General features: G+C 39.1%; 1 protein-coding gene across 1 annotated transcript; it reads left to right on the forward strand.

Annotated features, from left to right (window-relative positions):
• Positions 1-5,651: 5,651 nt before the first annotated feature.
• Positions 5,652-10,261, forward strand: LOC145499595 (TNF receptor-associated factor 5-like). Its single transcript, XM_081479133.1, has 5 exons — positions 5,652-7,362; positions 7,830-8,303; positions 8,424-8,583; positions 9,366-9,560; positions 10,177-10,261. The coding sequence occupies exons 1-5, from the start codon at positions 7,298-7,300 to the stop codon at positions 10,207-10,209; spliced, it is 927 nt and encodes a 308-aa protein (XP_081335259.1). The 5' UTR covers positions 5,652-7,297; the 3' UTR covers positions 10,210-10,261.
• Positions 10,262-20,061: the final 9,800 nt, after the last annotated feature.

The raw sequence follows: 20,061 nt of genomic DNA on the forward strand, positions 1-20,061 counted from the left end.
AAAATCAACCACAATATTCCCTAAATCAGATAATACTAAAGATAATCCAAAAAAATATTTTAATTCTTTTGTTCAATTCACAAGTTTGCTCACAGAGCTCTTTGATTATGTTACTGGCCGTTCAATGTGGAGGGAGCTCTGGTATCACAGAAACTGACGAGTTTTCAATGATGTGTTTAAATTGGGCGGATGCTTTCCACCTCACAAGTCTGTGTTTTTACTTATAAGATTTGGATACTTTTTGCTGTTGCTCATAGGTGTTTGCCTAGGTTTCTTTACACTTATGGACTACGTGGACTCTTGTGAAATACACAGTGACTTTACATGTAAGATGCAACGTGAAATTGACATCTTTGACGGAAATGTGAAACTGACAACTTTCCTTATCGGTACCTAAGATTTTTTGTGAGAATAGTAATTTGTATCGTTGGAAAGCTAAGTATGTGTAATAAATTTTGGATAGAAGAAAAAGGTATATACAACTTTTACATGCGTAAACCAGCAGAAGGAAAATTGACTCTGCAAGCATCTTTTTTGTATCGCATGTGTCGTGTTTACTGGCATTGTTACTTGACAAAGCATGCAGTAAGATTACAGCTTCATTTTTTACTGTAGCACTGCTTTCATTAGCAACTGTAATTCCCAAAAATAATGTAAATGAAAAAAAAATTCTTAACTAATGATGAATGGTAATGATAAAATTGAAAAAAAATGGCAACACATTTCAGGCAAAATATTATTTACATGCGGATATGGGATTTCGCTACAGTGGGACCTGTTATCGGTAATTGTCAATATATATAGATAGGACTGATGTACAATTTAACTACTTCTTCTGATGTATTTCAAATCAAATTAGACAGCATTTAAAATTTGTAACTATTTTAACTCATCCCTGGCTGTCAAGGCTGATTATTAAACACACTCTGGGTTTTCAGCTCACCCAAAAGATTTATAAATGAAAAAAATGCTTTTTTGATAAAAGAAAAGTGAAGCGGGTTAGAAATCTGCAGGGCATTTGAAGTTCCCACGGTGCCCTAAGAAATTTAAAGTGCACCTAACACCAAATTTTTTTTTGCTAAAATGATAAAGCTTATTTTGTGGAGTAATTTGCCACAAAAATTTTTCGATTTGGTTAAATCCTCAAATTTCTGTGCCCCTTCGAAACCGAGTTTCGAATGGTTCGCGACCATGCATGAGGATCTGGGGAGAGTTAAAGCTGTGACGTCAAATCCAGAACGAATGCTTCAGCTGTTCCAGTCGGGTCTTTTACTTTGTCCGAGTATAGAAGCCTTTTTGCAGCACAAGTTCTTTCCCTGGGACTCCGCATTTAACCGATTTCTGTTTTTACTAACAATGTCTTCTAGTTCGTCTGATTCTGAAATGAGCTTTGACTCAGAAAACTCTGAAATTTATTATATCGCTGAAGAGAATGACTGCTCACACTTATCAACATTGCAAACTGAATAGTCAAATGGTGACGACCAAGCTGATTTGTATACTGACTACTCTCTGGCTAATGGAGAATGGACAGCCAAATACCAGGAGGAGGATGCTGACAAAAAACTCGAATGAGCTCTGATGGACAGACTCGAAGGCAATGATATGTAGAAGTCAAAGAGTGATACTAGTAAGACTGGAGTGCGTGGCGTGTCTTTACTATCTTCGCGCCTTCTTCGATCTCGCACTAATATACTTTCGTAATAACAGTCAAGTCCGTTCACTTTCTCAAATTATTTTAACTTCATGCCTTCAATGTAGATCAAAATGATTATCCCATGACAGTGTTTGTGTTCTTTACGTGCAAGTGTAAAAATTGTAGCGTCGCTTCCCTTCAAAACATCAACGAATGTTATTGCTGTTAAGTGCGTTAGAAGGTTGTCAAGACTCAAAGAAGAGTGATCTTGCTCTTGAAGATATTGGCACTGATGTTATCTTAAAGTGTGTTACTGAATATCAGGGAATTAAACCTGTATGCCTTCAGAAATGGAGTTTAAGATTAGCAGCGGGCAAATACAAAACTAAAGGGAAGCAAGCCTATCATCAAACTGGCAGCACAGAAAGGTAATTCAGGCATGCACATGGCTGTATAAAATAAAAAATTGGTCTGAATCCCTCTTTACATGCATGCACACAACATTTTAAATAATAGTGATTCTTCGAATTTACAAGTATAGTTGTGAAACGATCAGTTACATGTATAAACAAGTCATTGTAAAGTTCCTGAGTAAGAGGGGGGTGGCTAGGGTTTGGTTATGTTATTGCAATCTTTGGTTGGTCAAGTGTGAGTTACGATTAGTGTACACCCGTTTAGTCCTGTATCACTGTTACAACCATGCTTTAGTGATCCTTGAAAAATACTGTTACTACTTTTTGATTTCTTCATTGAGCTTTGTTTTTAGGTATCCTGTCCTATCCCCCCCCCCTCTCTCACCATAAGATGCCCACTGCTAGAAACTTTTTTCCATTAATCTTTTTTAGTTATGAAGTGTTTCATACTGAGAGTTCTCAAGGCTGGTGTATGGGATGTTGGGGAAAAAGAGGATTCCTTTATGTAGCAATAATATTTTAGAAAGGAATTTTCAGTTGAAAAGGATGAAAGCTATGAATGATTAGACGTTAATGAGGAATTCGAACAAAACTAGAGTGTGCTTGATATTTACTGTACTTATTTTGACAAACTGCAACACAAACTGTCCTACAACTGTACAATACTGCAAAAAAATGGCATTTGTTCGAAAACATATCAGTCTTTATTCATCTGGAGACCAACAGCTTGCTGAACTACTGATTCATAGACATAGACAGTTTGTTTTACTTGCACAACACACTAACAAAAAAAAGGCCCATGACACGTCAAAAATACCCCTTTTTCTTCACTTGTGCTTAGAAATGTGAATTATTATAATCCTGTTTTACAAACTGGTAGCAGCTGTCTTTCTTTCTTTTATTGTCAAGTGGAAAATTTAAAGTTTGTGTCCCTTCAGTAACCATTTACACGTCACAATCAACCTGGACAACAATAACATTATGTTGTTTATTTATTTATTTATTTATTTTGGATTCTATATTCTTTAATCTATTTCCTGGCAAACAATGACGGCTAATAATAATATGACTCTGTCTCACAAGGACTGGAAACTACAAGAACAAAAACAACAACATCAGTTTAATGATGGTGTGACCAGGTTCACAAAAACATGACAATGCATTTTTAGCACAAATTTGGAATTTCAGTTTGGTAGAAACTATTTCCTTTCTTTATCAAATCAACCCACATAACCTAACCACACAGGATTTACATCATGAATTTCCTATATGTCACACCACCACACCTTGTACTAGAATCATGAGAATTTCCTTCTATTGTTTGTTTCCTAATAAAAGAAGTGCAGTTAGTTTAATTCAGTGGTTCAAAGTGTTCAAGACCTGCACTTTCAAGTTGAGGACCCCTTGGTCAAGTACTGTTCCTTGTGACCTAAGTTAGTGATTCGTTTCACTCAGGATTTTGGTATGTCACATTTAACCTTGTTATTATGTCTAAAGTTTAGGTTTTAAGTTCAAAACTACAGTCAACTTGTACTTATCTTAAACCAATTGTTTAATCTTTGCTTGAATCCTCTGTTGATTCATGTCCAAATTGTATCTAGGATTCATTGTATGTGTAGTTTCCAAAACATTGTATTTGTCTCTACATAAGACTCATTTTAGTGCTGAGTTCATTGTTGAAATTAGATATTTCACTGTTAGTCTAGCTTTGTTTAACCCAGCTATGATGACAGATGTTGTCCTGACACAAAGTAACAAGTTTACAGTTTTCTTAGTTTTATGTCGGACAATTATTCAAATTGCTAGCAAGATCAGTTTATTTCATTGTTTTGCTGTTTTGAGCTATTATTTGGTTTATGTTTCACTTGTTTTCAGTTAATTCACATTTAGTTCTAAGAATAGCTTTTTATTAGTGCCAGATAAGAGGATTAATATTTTACTCAGTGTCATGCAATGCTTTGTAGGAATTTAGTGAATGCTCATTGTAACACTCAAGTTTTACTATTATTTCTGTATTATATTTTGATTATGTTATTGTAATATTTTTAGTGATTTGCTATTTTAATTTATTCTTTTCAGTTTGCAATCACCCTTTTTTTCCTTTTGTATAATTTCTGTATTCCTGCATAAATAAATTTTATTGTGGCTACAAGTCTGTTTCGTTGTTCACTAACAACACCAGAACCTGCCTCGGTCACAATGGCTTTTCTACAGTGCAGCAAGTTGCAGATGCATTGTTACGGACACAACCATGTCCCTGTAAAAAAATATTTATCAGAAACATTTTTTATGTTGCAAAATGTTTCCCATGCTGGGCAAAGAGGGAAATATTTGTGTCTTCAGCAATGTTTCTGGAGCAACATGTCCTCATTTGCAAGAGCATTTGGTCAGCAGAGATGCAATCTCATAAGTATGTGTTACCACGGTATCAATAATTAAAAGTTCCCATAAATACAATTCAAGTCCACAAGCCTCATGCAGAAACAGACACATACACAGACAGCTTGAAATTGTTCTGGTCCTGGCCAAAGTATGTTCTCTGTATATTGATAATACCCACATATAAAAAGGGTTCTGAACATATAAACTAATTCTAAGCCATTCCCTGCTTGAATGTTCCATGGCTGCATTTGTTGAACAGTGGGTCTTCCAAACTAGTGTGCTTGTTTGCATGACTTTGAAAGGATTTGAAACTTGCCCAAAATACCCTTACAGATTTCTTTTTCAAAGAATTGAACAATGAAGGAAACTAACATATCAGGGCAGGGAACATTTGCTCAGAAAAAAAAATCTCACCATTCTTCTGTATCTGTCGGCTGTGTTGACTGACTGCTGCTGTTTCTCAGATCAGATGCAACAACAGCTGCATGAATCGATGGAAAGGCAGTTATTCCAAATTCATCTCGCTTAAGCCATAGAATCAGCAAAATCCCTTCCTCTACCTGAAAAATCCAGGCGTCGAGCAAAATCGTCTTGTTTGGAATGCTTAGAACAGATCACCAAACTCAGACGGCTCTCACTTTGCACATTTTGCTTTCACAAAATCGACCCATCACTTTGTACATTTCTTCACTTCAGGACAATCATCTCTCCATAAAACGGTATGGCATGAAGCGCAGTACCTCCTGTACATTTGCTGTGTTGCTACATCCCACTACAACGCTCCTGGCTAGCATTTTTTTTGAACTACTTTCCCAGCCTTTCCCCACAGAAACAAGTAAATATGCAAATTTACAGAATCACCGTGTTCTGGATTTGACGTCACATCCGGCCCTCGACCAATGCCCCGTTAGACTCGGTTGTGAACCAAAATGGTGGCGTTTTGACATACTTTGACAAGCCATAGAAAATCAGAGATTTAACCAAATTGAAAAATTTTTGCGGAAAATTACTCCACGAAATAAGCTCTATCATTTTAGTGGAAAAAAATTTGGGGGTTAGGTGCACTTTAATAAATTCACCGGAAAAAATGCGAGCAGTTGCCATGCATCAATGAACATGAAAACATGAAAAACCTTGCACCAGTGTACGAGAAATGAATCAAAGCTTGCAACATGGAAGCTTTTTTATAAATACTGGTAAGACTGGCAAATGAAGAATAGAATTTCCTTCAGCCATTTTCCCTGTTATTATAGAGAAAAAGCGGCAAACTGATATATACATGCAAAACCCGTGATTCACACAGTTTTTGCACCTTTTCATGAAAATTTATTAAGCCTGAAGGGTTGAAAATTTTTGGCGACTAAAATACTTGTGCTGGTGAGCAAAACCTGAAAACTTAGGGGCCACCTGGCCCCAAGCTTTTTTCTTGAAATTAGAGTCCCTGTCCAGCAAGGAGCTTCAATTTCTTGCGCAGAAATAATATTTACCAAATCCAGTCAACGACAGTTCTTCCGGGCAAAAACATTTTTAAAAAATGAAAAGTATGACTGATAGCTACCTCTTTTTGTTCCTTGCGATGCGTCGTTCACTTGCAATGCGTGCCTTTACAAGGGCCTTTGTTGAAAAATTGTCGGAAAGCATTTTTCAATGACCTACTTCTTGCGTTTCCACCCACAAGCTCAAATAAATGAGTTGCCAGTAATTGGATATCCTTGTTATGCGCAAAGAACTCTGGGATCGTCAGGGGGCAAACATTAAGTTGCTAGAAGGAAATGTATGGCGAAAAGTTGTTTCCTCCTCCATAAAAGGATTTTCGAGAGAGATTAACACTTTTTCACCATTATTTTATCGCAAATGGACTTGGGTAATGTTGATATGCAGAAAATGTCAGTTTTTGTTTGAATGACCCTGAAATACGTGATAAAATCTACTGATAAACTTCTTTGCCCGCATAAGGTTTATTGTGTAATGGTCTAAAATATCACAAAATTAGGAATAAATCAAGAGGAAATAACCCAATAAAGCCTATTCAGTTTCAGTTTACGTTTGTACAGCCTGTTTTCTTATTAGTTACGTCTTTTACAAAAAATTATGGCTTCTGGAAATGTACCTCCTCAAAGGAGAGGATTCATTGTTGGAGGAGACGTAAACTGTTTTTACTGAGCTATTGCTCTTTGGAGGGATGAAATGACCAATGAGAGACACAAAGAAATCTGTAGGTTAAGTATGACGCGCCATCTGTAGCAAAATTACTTTTCAACATATTACGACATCTTACGACTCATATTACAACATATTACGACTCATCATGTATCGAAAAGACATGAAACAGGTCGAAATAGGTCGAAATAAGTAATGTGATATCATCATGTCATGTAATTCTATCTTGAAATAAGTTGGTTGTCATGGCTATACCATGTAATGCGAAGCTCGTAATGACTCATACCATGTAACGTGAAGCCGGTAGTGACGTTCGAACCCTTGGTTACCGCCTGTTGTTAAGGACGGAAACTGTTCTCCTACACGAAGCCTATTTACCCCAGTTCCTCTCGGCTCGATACAGTTCCGCCATATTTTGATCGTTTCGCCCTTTGCCCGATCGTCTTCTCGTGGAAGTGACCATTCAAGCTCACAGTTCGCTCGATAGGATTATTGCCGCTATATATTTACATTTGGTTCTTTTGATTTATTGCATTATTTATTTAGTGTTATCTCGTTGTTCTCTTCTGCAGTTCCTCGATCTGTTCCTCTTGCACGTGCTTGATCGTTGCTGCCCTCAATCATTCTCTGTTCGATCCATCTTTCTTGTCTGTCTTTTCGCTCATTTTTGTTCGTAATTTTTAAGTCTTAACTGTCCAATAGAATCATGTCTGGATATTCTCCTGAATTGTTTGTGGAAAACGTGGACCAGGAGTTTCTCTGCAGTATCTGGTGAGTGAATGTTATTCCTGCATATTTTGCAGCAATTTAATAGTTCTCGGCCAACCCTGGAATGGTTTCAAAGACATTACCATCCTTTGACAGTCCTAGTCTTACTTGTAGAGACCTCTTTCGCTTGGGCGGATTGTTGTCCTATTACAGACCACGTGATATTCCCGAGAGATTTGTTCTTTTATCCATCTAAAAATTATTTGTTCATATACACGCAACTATTTGGAAAATTTGAAGGAAGAATTCTCAAGAGTATCATCACATGGTCTGAAATGGGGCAACAAACCGCCCAGTCGAAAAAGGTCTTTTCCGATTTATAAGTAATGCCATAAACTTTTCCATCGAAAATTGCGGAATTTTTCTTAGACGTATTTTTAGAATGCTATGACAGCATCAATTTTGTGGCTACTGCCAAATTTTTTGGAATAAATTGTGAAATGTGTTTTTTGTTGTTGTTATTGTTGCAGTTATGGTGTGTTCAACAAGCCAGTCTCTTGTCAAGATGGGCATTCCTTCTGCCACCACTGCATCACCCAGTGGCAGTCAAATAACAATCATTGTCCAGTCGACAGGAGAGTTTTAAGTGGCACTTTGGTTAGAAATCTTGCAGTTGAAGGTGCTATTAGCAGGAGAGTAATGACGTGTCCGTCAACAATCTCTCTTCCTGGTGGCTGCAGCTGGACTGGGCCAACAGCTGGTCTGGAGAATCACCTTCCAAATTGCGATATGAAGATTGTGGAATGCAATTTTAAAGGTAGAGGATGCATTCTTCGTTCTTACCAACGTGAACTTGCCCAGCATCTGCTAATCTGCCCTCACAGGACAGAGAAGTGCCCTTCCTGTGGTGTGGACGTTCCACATAGTGATCAAACAGGTCATGATGAGCTTTGTGTTCGCAAATGGGTGCCATGTCCGAACAGTTGTGGGATTCAGGTGGAAAGGTAGATTTTAGTTAATTATGTATTGTTATTGATGGGAGCTACTTGTATTAGATAGTCTTCATTTGCTCTTTATCTAAAATGTTTCTTTCTCCTAAATCCTTTCCACTCATTTTTCTTTAGATGCAAGATGCTGTCCCATTTGGCTTTTGTGTGTTCAAAGGAAGGGCGACCCTGCCCCCTCTATGCTGTAGGATGTACTGAGGTGCACTCATTAGCTGATTCAGATTCCTCAAGCCACCTCAAGCTTCTCCTCGAAGCTCGTGTTTCTGGGGCATGTGGAGTAAGTCTTTATAGCAATGATTTAGTTAGTAAATATCCATCAATGAACATACCATTTAACAAATATTTGTCATTACACATGTCATCATGTAAACCTACTACATTCAAAGCCCTAGTAAGCTGCCACTCTCAGGGAAATGGGAGGTGGGTGTTTAATAGTGGTTGTTCATTATTTTTTTCGTCATCGGGCTAACTGCTTAGAACTGAATCATCATCAATGTGTGTTTGAGTGATTTTATTAGGCGTCCCTTCCTATTAAGGACTCTTATATATATATCTATGCCTTTTCCAAAACAAACCTATGATAGAAATGTATTAAACTTCGGATGGCCATTTAATAGGGTTTTTGTTTGTAGTAGTTAGGGAAAATTATTTCTCGATAAATGGCTAGTTAATAAGGGGTGGCTGTTTAATAAGGGGGTGACAACTTAACGGGTGGCTGTTTAACATAGGTTCCCCCCAAAAAACTTTAGACAAGCAGCTGTGACTAAGGACTGGTACATTGGTAGTTAACATTTGTATATCTTGTTTTATGTGTTAAATGGCAGTATTCGTTGTTCATGTAACTTATAAGAGGCAAGGAGAATATTCTTCTCTGAAATTTCTCCCCTTCCACAGTCTTTTACCTTGTTTAAATGGCAATCATTTCTGGTTGTTTTGAAGACAATTGAAAATCATGGCTAGAATTTGCCCAAAAGAAAAACATTTCATTGCCTATGTGAATGCTTTGTCTGTAGTCGTATGGATTTTTCATGGATCTAACTTCCGCATTTTGTCCCTTAGATTCCTAGTCCAGGTCTAGATGGCATGTCTTTAGCTGGGTCATGGCGAATCAGTGGTGAAGTCACCTTGCCTATTTGCAGTCCATTGTACGAAGGTCATGCAGGCTTGGTGAGGCTGGAAATACGCAGTGGTATTTCTCTGAAGCTTTTTTTTTTAATCAAAGTTGCAGTTGCCTTGTTATGGTATTGTTTTGAGGTTTGTATTTTTGAATTACATGGTTGTATTTTACTTAATTTCTCTTTACACCGTATTGATTCCATTTCACACCTACTACCATCTAGTGTGTTCTTCTTAATAAGCATCCACCATAACTGTTTGTTCAATAAGTACACCAATTTGAAACTGACATTGTTGATGGTGTTATCAGTATGACTCCTACTTTCTTCCTTTCCATTGGCAGAGAGCCCACCCCCCGACCTGCTCACGCGTAGTGCCATGTAAACATGTTTTGCTGTAGACAATATTCTGCTATGCGTAAATTACTGATATCACGCTCTAGAATCCATCAGAGAGTGATGTAAATATGAGAACAATCATAGTTATTGAATGACAAAACAATCATTGAACTTGGTTATTGCAAAATATGATTTGTCAGTGTCATGCTGATCAATTGATGTGGTCGTCACCGACAAACCACAATATTTTGCTCAAAATGATCAACTCATTGCAGTTGCATCGATTGTCCAATGCACACATGTGTATATCTTCATGTGTGTGGATTTAGATGTACATTATACATCTCCTAGAGTTTGTTATGTAACCCGTCAATATAACTCTAAGGTCACCTTGATGTCACCTTGTCTATTTGCAGGTGTTGTTTCCGTTGTGGAGCGGACAAAGTTAAGTTCAGTGCCCCTCAAGATTTAATGTGCCAAGCTTCTGTTGCATGCATTGAAATGCAGAATGTTTGCCCCGAGAACAAATTTTATGAGATGGCTCGTAACAACGATCCAGTTTTTTTGGACTTTCTTCTTACCATGTGTGCTTGAAAAACTTTTCAATGTGTAATTTCAAATATTACCAAGGAATATGTGGGTCATGTTGGCTCCTGAATTTATGTGTTTGAGAGTGCCCTCTTCTCGCAGATAACTTCAGTTGAGTACCGCAGCATGCGCTATCCTAGGATTAAGGATAAGTACAAGATGTTACGTATATGGTTTGTCTTACCATATTTGGAGTAAACATGTGCGTTCTAGTTCTATGTAGCTTACATGAAGTACGCATTAAACGAGTTCAGTTGCATTGCAAATGGCGTCTTGTCGTGCCATCTGTAACATGGTGTCAGAAGTGTTTTGTTGATCTTATGGCGAGCTGCAGCGCTCAAGATTACGTCTTCTGGTTGATATTCAGTCAAAGCAGTTACTGAAGCGAAACCAAGCGACAATTCCTTGATTTACGGTACGTACAGCAAATTTCAACATCGACCACGTGCGTTGAAACCCAGCGAAACGATGTCAGACACCGAACAAGATCCTCCACCACCAGCTCCACTGCAAGCTCCACAGCCTACTCCGCCGCCTCAAGTCCTCAGTTTTCCTTCAAATTTTCCAGTACCAAGCGCTATGGTTTGTCGTGGAGATATTACGAGGAACTGGGAATTTTTTAAGCAACAATGGCAAGATTATGAGGTAGCAACGGGTTTGGATCAGAAGAGTCAATCGATCCGATTAGCAACCTTCCATTCTGTTATGGGAAAGGAGTGTCTGCAAATTTTCCTGAATCTGAATTTTGGCACCGAAGTACTGACAATAACTTCAGCATTGAAGGCACTGGAAAACTATTTCCTACCAAAGACAAATGTCGTCTATGAGAGGTATGTCTTTAACTCTTGCATTCAAGTACCCGAAGAAACTGTTGATTGCTATGTCAATAGATTAAGAAAACTCGCAGCATCGTGTCAGTTTGGAGCACTTGCAGAAGAAATGATACGTGACAGGCTAGTTATTGGAATACAAGATAAGGGTACAAAAGCTAGATTGCTCAGAGAGAAAGATTTGTCTTTGGATAAAGCTCTTGACATGTGTAAATCAAGTGAAATAACGAATAAGCAGCTAAAGTCGATTCAAAAGGATGAGAAACAAAACAATGAGGAACTGAACTTAGTTCACGTGAAGCGTAAACCGATGCAAGGCAAGATGCCTTCTCATCCGAAGAAACCACCAAATCCAAAGAAACCTGACAAAAAATGGAAATGTAAATATTGTGGCCAACAAAAGAAGCATGCCAAGCAGACAGAATGTCCAGCTTATGGTCAACAATGTCGCAATTGTAAAAGAATGAACCACTCCGCCAAAGTGTGTCAGGCAGGCAAAGAGAAGGTTCATGTCGCTGAAGTGGCAGAAGGTTACGAGTCTGAGGAATCATTATTGAAGATAGAAGAAATTACTGCAATTAATGGTAGTGATAAGCAGTTGACATCCAGTATTACCTTTGTGATAGAAGAGCAGTACAAAGAGCAACTAGTATGTCAGTTGGACACTGGTGCAACTTGTAATGTGATCAGTCACAGAAATTTAGTTCAGCTGTTGCAGAATGGTGATCCCCCCTTGTCTAAGTCCAATGCCCAGCTAAAGCTATTTGATGGTAGCTTGATGAAGCCTGTAGGTGAGACCACACTCACAGCAGAGAGAAGGGGCAAGCATCTGGACCTGAGATTCCAAGTTGTTGAGAGTTCTAACAAACCCCTCTTATCGGCTGAGGCTTGTGAGCAGTTGGGACTTCTCAAAGTGGATATAGATCCTGAAGAGTCCATTCATGTCCTGAAAAGCAGTAGTAACCTGACCAGAGATCAGATTCTTGTTCAGTACAAAGATGTTTTTGAAGGGTTAGGCCATATTGGTGATACAACCATTATCACAGACCCCAGCGTAAAACCAGTGCAGCATTCTCCGCGCCAAGTGCCAGTTCCCCTGCATGATAAGGTCAAGGCCAAACTTGATGATCTGGAAAGGAAAGGAATCGTGGAGAAAGTCACAGTACCGACCGACTGGATTAGCAGTATGGTGGTTGTCGCAACACCAAATAAGATTAGGATTTGTTTGGATCCTAAAGATCTTAACAAGGCAGTCATCCGTCCAAAGTACCAAATGCCTACTCTAGATGAGTTGTTGCCCAAGCTTAGCAATGCCAAAGTGTTTAGTACCTTAGATGCTAAAGATGGGTTTTACCAGGTTGGATTAGATGAGAGCAGCAGTCTCAAGACAACATTCTGGACTCCCTTTGGGCGTTACAAGTATTTGAGGCTACCCTTTGGTATCAACCTGGCTCCAGAAGAGTTCGAATGCAAATTGCACGAGAAGCTTGATAGTCTTCCCGGTGTAGAAGTGATAAGAGATGACATATTGGTCATGGGCTATGGAGAGAATGATGAAGAAGCAAATCGAAATCATGATGAGAACTTGATTCGTCTGCTAGAGCAAGCTCGAAAAGCCAATCTGCGTCTAAACAGCAGCAAGTTGAACCTCAAGAAGTCTGAAGTCAGATTCATGGGACACTTGATCACCAAAGATGGGTTACAGCCAGATCCTGAAAAAGTGAAGGCAGTTCAGGAAATGCTGAGGCCTACATCCAAGAAGGAACTCCTGAGTCTCTTAGGATTCGTTAATTACTTGGCAAAGTTTCTCCCTAGGTTATCAGAGGTCGCCCAGCCACTGAGAGAGATGACAGCAAAGGATGCAAAGTTCATCTGGTCCCAGCATCATGAGACAGCATTCCAGGAAGTGCGAGAGTTTGTAGTCAAACACCCTGTGCTCAAGTATTATGACCTTCAAGAAGAAGTCACAGTGCAATGTGATGCGAGTGAATACGGGTTAGGAGCAGCTTTATTACAAAACGGCCAGCCAGTTGCTTTTGCTTCACGGTCCCTATCACAGACTGAGAGGCAATACGCTCAAATTGAGAAGGAGTGTTTAGCGATTGTCTTCTCCTGCGAAAGGTTCAGTCAATACCTCGCCGGTCATAAAAAGATAACGGTTGAGTCAGATCACAAACCCTTACAGTCCATTTTCCAGAAGTCAATCCTCTCTGCTCCATGTCGACTACAAAGAATGATGTTGAGGCTACAGCGCTTTAACCTAGAGGTTAAGTACAAGCCAGGTGCACAGATGTATGTTGCCGATCACTTGTCTCAAGCCTCGCTTGCTGTCAAGACGGAGTTGACAGACAACTTTCAAGTTTTCGCTCTTGAACTTGAAACACTTACTCCCTTTGATTCCATCAAAGTGGCTCCAGAAAGGTTAACTCAGCTGCAGAAGTACACAGCGCAAGACCTCGTCTTAGAGAGCCTGAAGACCACTGTTCTAACAGGATGGTCTGAGAGAAGAGAGCAATGCCCAGTACAAGTTCGTGACTACTGGAACTACAGAGAAGAGATTTCACTCCACAATGGTATTCTATTTAAGAGTCAGAGAGTGATTGTCCCCAAAGCCATGAGGCCAGAGATGCTCTCAAGAATTCATTCAAGCCATCAAGGAGTCGCATCATGCCTAAGAAAGGCCAAAGACATCGTGTTCTGGCCTGGAATGAATTCAGAAGTCAAAGCCCTGGTTGAGAGATGTGCTGTCTGTGCCGAGTTTCAGGCTAGGAATGCTAGTCAGCCAATGCAGTCTCATCAACTTCCAGACAGACCTTGGAGTAAAGTGGCTACAGATTTGTTCACTGTTAGTGGAAAGAATTACCTCACAGTCGTTGACTACTACTCAGATTTTGTAGAAGTTAGTGAACTTGAAGATACCACCTCACGTGCAGTTATACAAGTACTCCAAGAACAATTCAGTAGACATGGAATCCCGGACACTGTTGTCTCAGACAACGGATCACAGTACAGCAGTCAAGAATTTCACGAGTTTTCACTCAGCTGGGAATTTAACCATGTGACATCATCACCACACTACCCAAAGTCAAATGGGAAAGCAGAGTCTTCAGTGAAGACAGTTAAACTGCTATTTAAGAAAGCGGACCGAGATGGGAAAGATCCATGGCTATCGCTACTAGACTACAGGAACACACCTACTGAAGGTATAGGTGACAGCCCTGCCCAGAGGCTTATGTTGCGCCGAACACGAACTCTCTTACCAACAGCGTCAAGCCTTCTCCGTCCCAAAGTAAGCGCACATTCTACAGAGAAATTAGAGCGGAAAAGGCAAAAGGCGAAGTTCTACCATGACCGTCATGTGAAGCAGTTACCTGAATTAGAGATTGGACAAGAAGTCAGAAGTGCACCCCTGCGAAAGAACCAAACGTGGAAACCAGCTACTTGTGTCGAGAAACTGTCAGACAGGTCATATGTAGTCCAAGCAGGCAGTGAGACCCTCCGAAGAAACAGGCAGTTTCTGAGACCTGCAGCAGAATCCTCGACACCAGAAAAGCAAAGCACCAAGGTTAGCTCACATGAGTCAGGAGTAAATCACAAGGAGATACCTAGAGTACCTGAGTTACCTGCTATACCTACTAGGCCTGACAAAGATTCCTTGAATGAAACTGTTGCTGAAGAGACTAATGTTCCAGTGTTAGCACCTCAGAAGACAAGAACCCGGACTGTTCGTCCCCCTTCAAGATTTAAAGATTTTGACATGAAGCGTTAAACAAAGGCTAGACTTTGAACACTTTAAGTTTGTTTTAGCAAGCTCGGATAAACTGATTTAGTTTGACATAGAACACTTTCAGAAACAAAGTGGATTTGTGTAAGTTTGTTTTAGGCTAGTTTTTGCCAGATATTTGTTTATTAGTTTCTCTTTTTTTTTTAAAGAAAGGGAGATGTTATGTATATGGTTTGTCTCACCATATTTGGAGTAAACATGTGCGTTCTAGTTCTATGTAGCTTACATGAAGTACGCATTAAACGAGTTGAGTTGCATTGCAAATGGCATCTTGTCGTGCCATCCGTAACACAAGATGCTGACTCCTGATGTACATGTTTGTGGAGATGCATGTTTAATCAGTTGAGGTCTGCAGCATCCAACATCCTTAGACAATGATTGAGTCATTTGTGCTTACCACCCAAAAACCTGTGTTCCTTTTTTTATCGGAATTTTGAAGAAGTTTTATTTGGTGTTCTATGGCAATGCAAAACCTAACATCTTTGCTATAGTTGTCTGCGTTTTTTTCCGATGATTGTAATTTGATTTCTATTGGTCAAAACATCCTGGCCACAATGAGTTGAACTGGTTACTCGATGATACCCCCTGTGTCTTAGTGTGCAACTTTTTCAGTGAGGGAATGAAAATTTCCTACTGAGACTGAAACTTTTATGAGGGTGACATACTACTAGTCCAATGGGATTTTCACCTAAGACAACAGGTTAATATCCTCTGGGGGAAGAGGAGGGGACTAGGAAACCGAAAATTATAAATAAAGAAACCCACATTGCTTTGACCTTCATATTCACCATTTCCCAATAAGCCATCTCTTCCTTTTCTCGGGTGGTTTTTTCATCAAATTGATCAATGATGAATAAAGATTGCAAAATTTTGATGTTAGCTCACATTAATAAATGATTATGATATAGACCTGAGTGTTTACTGGAAAACTCACCACTGGTAAAATTCATACCGAACTACACCTGTGACCCGAGCGGTGTATTTTCCATATCCTGGCCTGTAAACATATTGAAAGCGTCATTTTCCGTCTATTTATAGCTGGTTTTTCAACATCCAGTTTTCGATATAATAAATAGAAAATTGCAAAGTGGCTTGAAGATATGAATTTTATTTTCACGGGTTGACTACACTATTGTACTCCCTCGCTGCATTCTTTCGCTGCCGTGTAATGTCCTCCGTTTTTTATTTATAAAATAAGTGAGCTATTACGTGCGCTCTCATCAGTGTATAGGTGTGTTTAGATGAGAGCATGTAAACACAGTTGTGACATTTTAGATTCGCACAGATTTTTTGGAATTATTTCATAACAGTAATAGAGCACTTTTTCCATGTTTATATAGCCTCGGCTAAACACTCGTGAAAATTATGCAAAACCTCCACTATGTCTCGGGTTTTCATAACTGTCTTGAATTCTCACCACCCCCCTCACGTTTAGATGAGGCTATGTAAACACGGAAAAAGTGATCTATTGCTTAAATAGACACGCGTGTTGTGCTGGGAAATACACCACTCTTAAATTCATAGGCATCCACATCTACATTTAATAGGAAACCACATCTGGGACTCGTGTCATTAGTTATCATCGTTGGTCTTCGAAAATTTGTGGTAATTATTCGTAAACGTTCGTGTGGCCTTTGGACATTTCCCGGAGAATCCTCGTAAATCTTCGGATAGTGTTCGGAAATCTTTGAAAAGTCGTCAAGAACGCCGTTATCCGATCGGTTCTATATATCGAATATCTCTCCTCTTGTTTCACTTGGTATCTCAATCGTGAGATATCGAGTTCAACACTGGAAGAGATATTCCATAGCTCATACGCGCACCCATGTATTGTCCTCTCTACATTCCCTGGATATAGTGTCAATTCAACAAGCATTTTAAAGGGTATAAAGGGTGCAAAGCTTTGCCATGGAGGATCCTTCGACATGACCAACATACGGATGTGATATTGTAATCTGAAATAATGACCTTCTGGCTAAACCTTTCTTAACTTTTTCTTTTATTTGAGGGTGCTCTCAAGAGTTTTTGCCGGTGGTGATTGTTGCATTTTGAAAACATGTGATGCGTTTTCGAAGTGCAAGCGCCTTTTTTTGTTAAATTTCTTCGGTATTGGAAGGACGGGGCCTCAGTTTGCTGAAGTTGTTTGGTGATCCATGACCAGTAAAGATCAGTAAATGAATGGTTAATCTAGTGATTGCGGTCCAACCACGGGCACGAAGAAAATTAGGCTTAATAAAAAAAAAATGACACTCCCTATCCTCTGTAAAGGTGGGACAAATTTTAGTAGGACCAAGTAATTAAATATCAGAACAAAAAACAAATGTAATATATCTCGCAGGGTAGGAGGCAGTACAAGCTTGATCCGGAAAAATAGCTCTTGCACGGTATCATGATGGGACACGAGCCAGGGACATACTCGGCCTTATTAACTCTTCTCTTTGTTTATGGAAAGTACAAACAATTACAAACCTTTGTCCCTTCTGTAATTTATTACATGGGCAAGCGAAAGAAAAATAAACAAGTTTGCCCGCTTTTTTTTCCTTTTTTTTCACAAGTCTGCGATAAGTGATGAAGCTTGTGTAGACACTTACAAAATACTTCAAAAATAATCATGCTTTTTTTTTTTTTATTCTACTTTCCAATTTGTTTCGCCATTATTTGTTACTTGGAAAAAGTTCAGGCTTGTAACTTGTTTTCGACTTGCGACGCACCAGTGGAAAATAGAAATATGTGTTCCACCTTTTTTCATGTGTATTCCTTTTGCTACAAAATTCCATGCATCCCTTTGATGAACCAGAGGCTTGGGAAACACTAAGAAGAACCACGAGGTCTTCAATTAATTTTGTTGAGTACAAATAATGAGCGACGATTTTTCCAGGATTTTAGCTAAAAGCTACGAACAAGATTTTATATATGTTACCTTTTATTGTATAATACTTCGATTTTTTGGGGTTGGGGGGGGCGGGTGCAGGTAATACCGTGGATTTAGGTTTTTTCTCAGCTCATGAGCGGGCGGTTTTTAAAAAAATCCTGCAATCTATTTGGTTCGTCGCGTTGATCTATTTTCGTGAGCGAATTTGCGATAATTAATCGTTAGTCTTTTGCCCTTTTTACTCCTCCATGACTATTAATCAACGCAAGTTTTTCTTTATTAACACGAGAGAAACAAAAGTGATCGTGGGAGTGTGATGTGTGTGTGTGTGTGATTCAACAAACTGTGGCGGCTTGAATTCTAGAATTTGTACTTCAGGTCTCACACAACAGTAAAGCAGCTAAGGCAAAAACGCGGTAGAAACCAGCAGATCGAACATTCAGCGCTAACAAGCACCGGCCAAATGAAAAACACAAAACTACTCATAATGAAGAACGTTTAAGTATTACAGAGTGGGTTGCATAATTCCCATGGGTCACGGAAAACCAAAAAGCAAAGAAAGTTCTAGTCGCTACACACCTTAATATGGCAAGGAAAGTCACTGTAAGTAGATTCAATTGAGTTCTTTGAAGTCCGGGTTTGAAGTTGTGAGAGTTCGTTCGGCTGTTTGTAGCTCAGTGCTGTAATGGCGCGTAATCCTGTGTCTCTCTCTGTACAATTTTAAGCACAAAACTGAGTCAATTTCAGCCTAGTTTGCCTCGCTGATCATTTCTGTATTTGAGAGAATTTCTGTGGAATACAGTTAACAAATTACCTCGCTATCTGCTACTCAATTCATGGTAGGAAAGTCTGATTTCGAGTGATTCGCAAGTACTGACAGAAATTGTTTTTGTAGTACAACTGCAAACTTTGCACTAAATTTCACACCTGAAAAACACTTCTGGAGAACTTAACTGCTGAACCAAATGTAAGTAACCTAAAGAAGTTTGAAATAAATTTGTTCTTTAATACATCTTTCTTTGTCTAGTATCCTAGTTAATCGCTCATTCGCTCATCAGGTTTTTTTCACTTTGTAGGCGGCGCGTAAGCCAATTCAATGACAAAGTTGCGTAAACGAACCCACTTGTAAACCAATTTACTGCTTGAAAAAAAAAGGGTAAATATGTTATTGTCTGGCTTAGGATCGGTCCGTATTGTGAAAAACAGTGACCTCGGACTTGAAAATCATTGGCGGCATTTTCAAGCCCTTGGTCACAGTTTTTCACTATACGGACCTCCCAGCCGGCCACTAACATATATTTTCCCGCCAAAATCGCAAAACTTATAACCCGCATTAATATTGCTTGCTACAAGTAGGACCATGCAAACGCACCATTCAGAAATTTTGGCATGTATGGTTTTTTTCAATTTTGTGCCCAAGTGATATGACTTGACTTGACATTAACGTAAATTTAGCGATTTAGTGATTTAGTGACTCTTAAGAATCTCAAATTTTTTACATTAACGTGCTATTTTTCAATTGGATGAAACTGATTAAGGAAAATCAAATGCCGTAGTAGTGTTTTCCACTTTTCTCGGATGACATAAGTGTAAAGATCAGGCCCATGAACTCGTCAATTAAGGCAGTCAGGTTTACCTTAACCAATTTAAAGTTGATAGCTATTCTGCTCTTAATCGAGCTCCAAGCTATTTTGTCTCTATGCTTTCGCAGCGTTCTAATGCAAATTCGTCGCGGCATTTCAAATTGTTTTTTTTGTCATCACTAAGATATCTTAACTGCCGCCGCGGTATTTTCCTTCTTTGACTTGACGACAGGCTAACGCTCATAGCGTCATTTTCCTAAACTCTTTATATTCCTTTGTTTAACTTCCCAGTGGGTAAATAGCCAAGTGTAATCGATCTGTATTATTAAAGAAAAACTGCGCGCTATTGTTTTAAACACTAAAGAATTGATAAGTGTGATCTCGCAAGTATTGTTTCCATCGGCAAGAATAGTTCCTGCCGCCGCCCAGTTTTCGCAGGTGCGAAATATATCCTATCGTTATTCATACAAACGTCTGTCGTGAAGGCTGCTGTTATTCAACTCAAAAACCAAGAACTTTTAGATCATGCATTGATTATCCGCCCAAAATTCATCCCTATCTGTGAGAGTTATTTGCAACTGTCAGACTTGATTTCGAATTAAATGTATTTTTGGAGCAGCAATGCTTGACCCACGAGGGCTTTA

Source organism: Orbicella franksi, chromosome 10 (assembly GCF_964199315.1).
Source record: "Orbicella franksi chromosome 10, jaOrbFran1.1, whole genome shotgun sequence".
In the NCBI taxonomy this organism is placed as follows: Eukaryota; Metazoa; Cnidaria; class Anthozoa; order Scleractinia; family Merulinidae; genus Orbicella; species Orbicella franksi.

What these genes read in the sequence shown, in the direction of transcription:
- LOC145499595 (XM_081479133.1), top strand. Translation starts at nt 7,298, where the DNA reads ATGTCTGGATATTCTCCTGAATTGTTTGTGGAAAACGTGGACCAGGAG. An exon ending in TGTGGGATTCAGGTGGAAAG is followed by an intron (nt 8,304 to 8,423) that starts GTAGATTTTAGT and finishes ATTTTTCTTTAG; the next exon opens with ATGCAAGATGCTGTCCCATT. An exon ending in GTGTTTCTGGGGCATGTGGA is followed by an intron (nt 8,584 to 9,365) that starts GTAAGTCTTTAT and finishes TTTGTCCCTTAG; the next exon opens with ATTCCTAGTCCAGGTCTAGA.